We start from the raw sequence: 5,558 nt of genomic DNA, 5'->3' as shown, positions 1-5,558 counted from the left end.
ACGAGCCTGAATCCACACTGGTCTCTGTTCCCGTTCTGACCGGGGAGAAACGACCCTTCCCTGAAGCGGAACCGGATCCGGCTGCCAAGAGAGTCAGAGTTGAGGAAGAGGAGGAGGAGAGCAGAGGAAGAGAGGAGGAGGAGGAGCATCAGGATGAGGAAGAGGAGGTGTGTGATGAAGAGGAGGAGGAGAGTTTCGCTGACATGATGAAGCACGGTCTCAGTGAGGCAGACGTGGGGATTCACAAGTTCATCAGCGAACACACCGGCTTCTCTGGCATCCTGAAAGAGAGGTGAGAGAGTGTGTGAGAGAGAGAGAGTGAGTGAGTGTGAGAGAGAGAGTGAGTGAGTGTGAGAGAGAGAGAGAGTGAGTGTGTGAGAGAGAGAGTGAGTGTGAGTGTGTGTGAGAGAGAGAGAGAGAGAGTGTGTGTGAGAGAGAGAGAGTGTGTGAGAGAGAGAGAGAGTGTGAGAGAGTGAGTGTGTGAGAGAGAGAGAGAGAGAGTGTGTGTGAGAGAGAGAGAGTGAGTGAGTGAGTGTGTGAGAGAGAGAGAGTGAGTGTGTGAGAGAGAGAGTGAGTGTGTGTGAGAGAGAGAGAGAGAGAGTGTGAGAGAGAGAGAGTGTGTGTGAGAGAGAGAGAGAGAGTGTGTGTGAGAGAGAGAGAGTGAGTGTGTGTGAGAGAGAGAGAGAGTGAGTGAGTGAGTGTGTGAGAGAGAGAGAGAGAGTGAGTGTGTGTGAGAGAGAGAGAGTGAGTGAGTGTGTGTGAGAGAGAGAGTGAGTGTGTGTGAGAGAGAGAGAGTGAGTGAGTGTGTGTGAGAGAGAGAGTGAGTGTGTGTGAGAGAGAGTGAGTGTGAGTGTGTGAGAGAGAGTGAGTGTGAGTGTGTGAGAGAGAGAGTGTGAGTGTGTGTGAGAGAGAGAGAGAGAGAGTGTGAGAGAGAGAGTGAGTGAGTGAGTGTGTGTGAGAGAGACTTTGACTTTACAACTCTTTATTAAAACGTACTAAAACACTAAAATATCATACATTTCACCCTTGCAGACATACTGTTACAATATACACATGCGGAAAACGATCCCAAAATAAAAATAGAAACCTAAATAAGAAAAAAAAAAAATAAATAAAAAAAATAAAAATTGAAATTGACCATTAAACATCACCAATTAAAAACTATAGTTTCATCTTCACATATTGACAATAAAGCACCATTCACACACCATTTAGACTCAAATTCAAATACATTTTTTGTAATTTGATAGAATTTATATTCCAATCTGATTCTTGATTCAACCAAGGCAGTAAACATTTTCAGCGCACTCATATTTCTCCCTTCAGCAGCCATTCTGCAAGTCTTCCAAATGGCTAGTTTAGCTTGTCCAACTGCAAAATTTGCTAAAGTACACTGTTCTCTGTGCGTTTTTGAATACTTGCATCCATAAATAAAGAATGTATTGTTAAAACAAAAACCTAGGCTTCCAAGTATTCTTTCCAATAAGGTAAACAGTGGCACTAGCCTTGGACATTCAACAAAAACATGGAACACAGTCTCTGGATTAGTACAAAAATTACAGAAAGTTACAACAGCCGTATTAAACTTAGAAACAAAGCTATTGGTAGGTAACACACAGTGCAATATTCTCCACTGTAAATCCCCAGATCGTTTCGGAAGGGGACCTTTATACAAGAGCCTCCAAGAGGGAACAAGATCATCAGAGTCCATAAAGTATTCCCTCCATTTTGTATCACATCTCTGATTAATATTCCCAAAATAATCAGTCTTTACACATATCTGGTAAAACTCTCTTTTTCCAACAGCTTGAAAATCAAGCTCCTGTAGCCCCTTAAATTTCAATAACTTCCCCTCTTGGTCATCCTCTGTACAAACCCTTGGAGACACAAATAACTTCGGGAAAGAGCATTGCATCGAATCACCAGACAGGAAACAATTTACAAAGTGGAGGAATTGGGAGGGAAAAGCAGCTTTCAGATTGTTTATGAAATGTTCCACCATTCTCACAGACCTGAATCCCACCTGTTCACAAATTTCGGCTGCTGGTCTCCATTTTCTGGAAACAATATCAATCAGATGAGCAACTGTGGTCAAACCTTTGTCTATGAATGATTTAACAATGATATTAGACGCGCAAACATTGCCACCAAGAAAAGAGTTATAAAACAGTGGCTCATTCAGGCCAAAATGGTCATTTTCTCGTCCAGATTCCTTAAAAACAGTCCAGGAATTTAAAACTGTCACATAGAATCTTACATCAGATAGGCCTATAAGATTCCTACTATGCAAAGACATCAAAAACAATTGTCTATCAAGGAAAAAGCCGCCAAAAGTTCTGAGCAAAGCCAGGCCAAATGACACCCATGGTGTTGTAGAATAAAGCAAAGTCTGAGCAACTTTTAGCCTCATAGCTTTAACTTTAGCGGTCACATCAATTAACCCTTGACCTCCTTCAGTAACTGGCAAATAGAGAACTGCAGGGGGAAGCCAGTGATGACCGTCCCAAAAAAAATCAACAAAAATCTTCTGCAAACGTTGCAATAGACATTTTGGTGGATCAAGTACATTTAAACGATGCCACAGCATAGATGCAGCCAAGTTATTGATTATGAGTACTCTACCCCTATAGGACAAATTAGGGAGAATCCACCTCCACCTTTGTAGACGGCCAGACACTTTATCAAATATACCTTCCCAATTATTCTCCATATATTTGTCAACCCCCATAAAAACCCCAAGTACTTTGAAACCTTCCAAGCTCCAAGAGCAGAGCTGAGGAAGTACTGGAGGACCTCCATTCTCCCATTTGCCCAGCAAAAAGGAAACACTCTTTTGCCAATTTATTTTTGAGGAAGATGCTCTTTGATAGACATCCAAAGATTCAACCAATTTCTTAACATCTTCATCTGACCTTATTACCACTGTAACATCATCGGCATATGCACTTAGTTTAGCTGTTACCAAATCTGTACTATAAGGACACATTGTAGAAATCCCACTTAACTGACGTCTCAGAACTGCCAAAAGTGGTTCGATAACAATAGCATATAAAATACCTGAGAGGCCACACCCTTGTCGGATACCTCTGCCAACCAAAAATGGCCTCAAAAGGGTGCCATTTATTTTTAATATGCTATAAACATCTGTATACAGCAGCTTAACATAAGAAATAAATGATGAACCAAAACCAAAAGCATTAAGACATTTAAAAAGAAAGCCGTGATCAACTCGATCAAAGGCTTTCTCTTGGTCCAGAGAAACCAAGCCTACATCAAGTTTATGCACTTTAGCAAAGGAAATCAAGTCTCGAACCAAAAAAAGATTATCAAAAATGGATCGATTCGGAATGCAATAAGATTGGTCTGCATGAATCACTGAAGATATACACAATTTAAGTCTATTAGTCAAAGCTTTGGAAAGTATCTTGTAGTCAACTCCTAGCAATGACACAGGGCGCCAATTTTTGATGTCTCCAAGGTCACCCTTCTTAGGCAGTAAAGTTATCACGGCCCTCCGAAGGCTCACAGGTAACGTGCCTCTTTCCAGACACTCCAGGAAGACAGCAAACAGGTCCTTTCCGATCACAGACCAAAATGTTTTGTAAAATTCAGCATTCAGTCCATCCAATCCTGGAACTTTACCTGAAGAGAGTTCCTGAACAGCTAGAGTCAATTCATCAAATGTCAAAGCCTGATCAAGTCTAGATTTCTCCTCTTCTGCAAGTTGAGGTAAATCTTGAAGAAGAATGTCAGCTAGTTCATCATCACAGGTTTCAGCCTTATAAAGATCCTCGTAAAAAGATGAAGCATAGGACATGATTCCACGATCGTCAGTCACTTTTCCTCCTCCTGGAAGTTTCAAATGACATAGAATCTTCCTATTTACAGTCTTTTTCTCCAGACTAAAAAAGGATGATGTCGAAGCATCCATACTATTAAAGGTGGTAAACCTTGCTCGGACAAGTGTCTCTTGGGCCCTTTCTTCTAAAAGATTCCGTAAGAGAAATGTATTCCGTTCAAGGATTCCAGCAGTGTCCACACCGTCCGCTTTATCGTCAGTGTAAAGAATGTCTTGTTCAAGCTGTTTCAATGTACTTTCCAGGATGCTTTTATTATAGGCAATATAGTTCTGACAAAAAAGTTTAATTTGTGTTTTGCCAATATCCCACCATTGACTTAGGGACTTATATAGCATTTTACTCTCTCTCCAAGTCTCCCAAAAAAAGGTGAAAGAGTGCACAAAGTTGTGATCTTGCAACAATCTACTATTAAACTTCCAGAGTGAGTGCTTAAGAGTGCTCTGTGTGGTAGAAACTTCAACAGCCATATACTGATGATCAGATAAAGCAGTGGGAATAATACAACTATTAAAAAAATTACCCCTAACACTTTTCTGCACATATATTCTATCAAGTCTGGCTCCGGATATCATGTTAGAGTTTACTTTCAACCAAGTATATTGTTTAGTCTGAGGGAAAGCTTCTCTCCAAACATCTACAAGACAATGATAAGTTATCAAGGTTTTAAGTTCTTCTGACGACTGCTTATGTGGTTCTTCATGGTTCCTATCTATAATATGATTTATGGTACAATTAAAATCCCCAGCCAGGACAACCATTCTATCCTGCAAAACATCACTTAAAGCAGTCTTCAGTTTTTTAAAGAAGAGAGTTCGCTCTGAACCCACATTTGGGGCGTACACATTAAATAGCGAAAAATTAAGTCCATGAATCGTTACGTCCACACGCAACATTCGACCAGGAACCAATTCAAAAACACTCACAGGATGCTCCTTATACTCCGGCCCAAAGAGAATTGCAACACCTGCGCTAACACTAGAACCATGACTTAAAATCGCTTGCCCCTTCCATTCACTCAACCATTGTACTTGATTATTTGAGTCCGTATGAGTTTCTTGCAGAAAAACTATACTAGCCCTCTTTATCATAATATAGTCAAAAAGACTAAACCTTTTAATAGCATCACGACAACCATTGATATTTAAAGTACCAAATCTCAAGGATGCCATGAAGAGAAAGAAGAGAAGATACCAAAAAAAATGCATGATAGCCATATCACCTTTTGCCTGGTAAGTGCAGTATACTTCTTACATTACTCAGGAGCTTCTTAAGGCGGTACCGTTTTGGTCTGTCTAGCTCATCAAAGGTTGCCTTCCGCATCGCCACAGTACAAGATACCAGGAAAAGTTTTAAATCTGGAAAGTACGACTCAATACGGGGCTTGCGAAGCCCCTTTGTATTGTCAAGGAAGGTGTTTATCTGTTGTAATGAGTAGAGTTTAGTCCTACCTTCAGAAGTATTCTCCAAGTCCATTACGTCACTTTCATATAGTTCCTCATCGTCCTTATCGAAATCCACTTCTTGTGAAACATTATCTCCTTGACTCTGATCGATTAACTCATCATTGCTTATTTTAACCTCACTTACTTCAGGTTGTGTTTGTTGTTGTTGTTTATCCTCGAGTGAGTCGGTCTCATGCGCGTCTTTTGCATTTATCTGATCCGAACTCAACTCTGACTGTGTGACTACGGGCATAAC

General features: G+C 40.6%; 1 protein-coding gene across 1 annotated transcript in view; it reads left to right on the top strand.

Moving 5' to 3' along the window:
* Window positions 1-8: 8 nt before the first annotated feature.
* pus7 (pseudouridine synthase 7) overlaps window positions 9-5,558 on the top strand; it is a 34,486-nt gene continuing 28,936 nt past the window's right edge. Inside the window, exon 1 of the mRNA XM_084139050.1 lies at window positions 9-292. Coding sequence (XP_083995176.1) covers window positions 204-292 — 89 coding nt within the window. The 5' untranslated portion in view covers window positions 9-203. The remainder of the gene's footprint in view (window positions 293-5,558) is intronic.

Source organism: Abramis brama, assembly GCF_963993115.1.
Source record: "Abramis brama genome assembly, contig: SCAFFOLD_91, whole genome shotgun sequence".
NCBI lineage: Eukaryota > Metazoa > Chordata > Actinopteri > Cypriniformes > Leuciscidae > Abramis > Abramis brama.
Note: the sequence above shows the minus strand (reverse complement) of the source record. Positions and strands in the feature narration are given on the sequence as shown.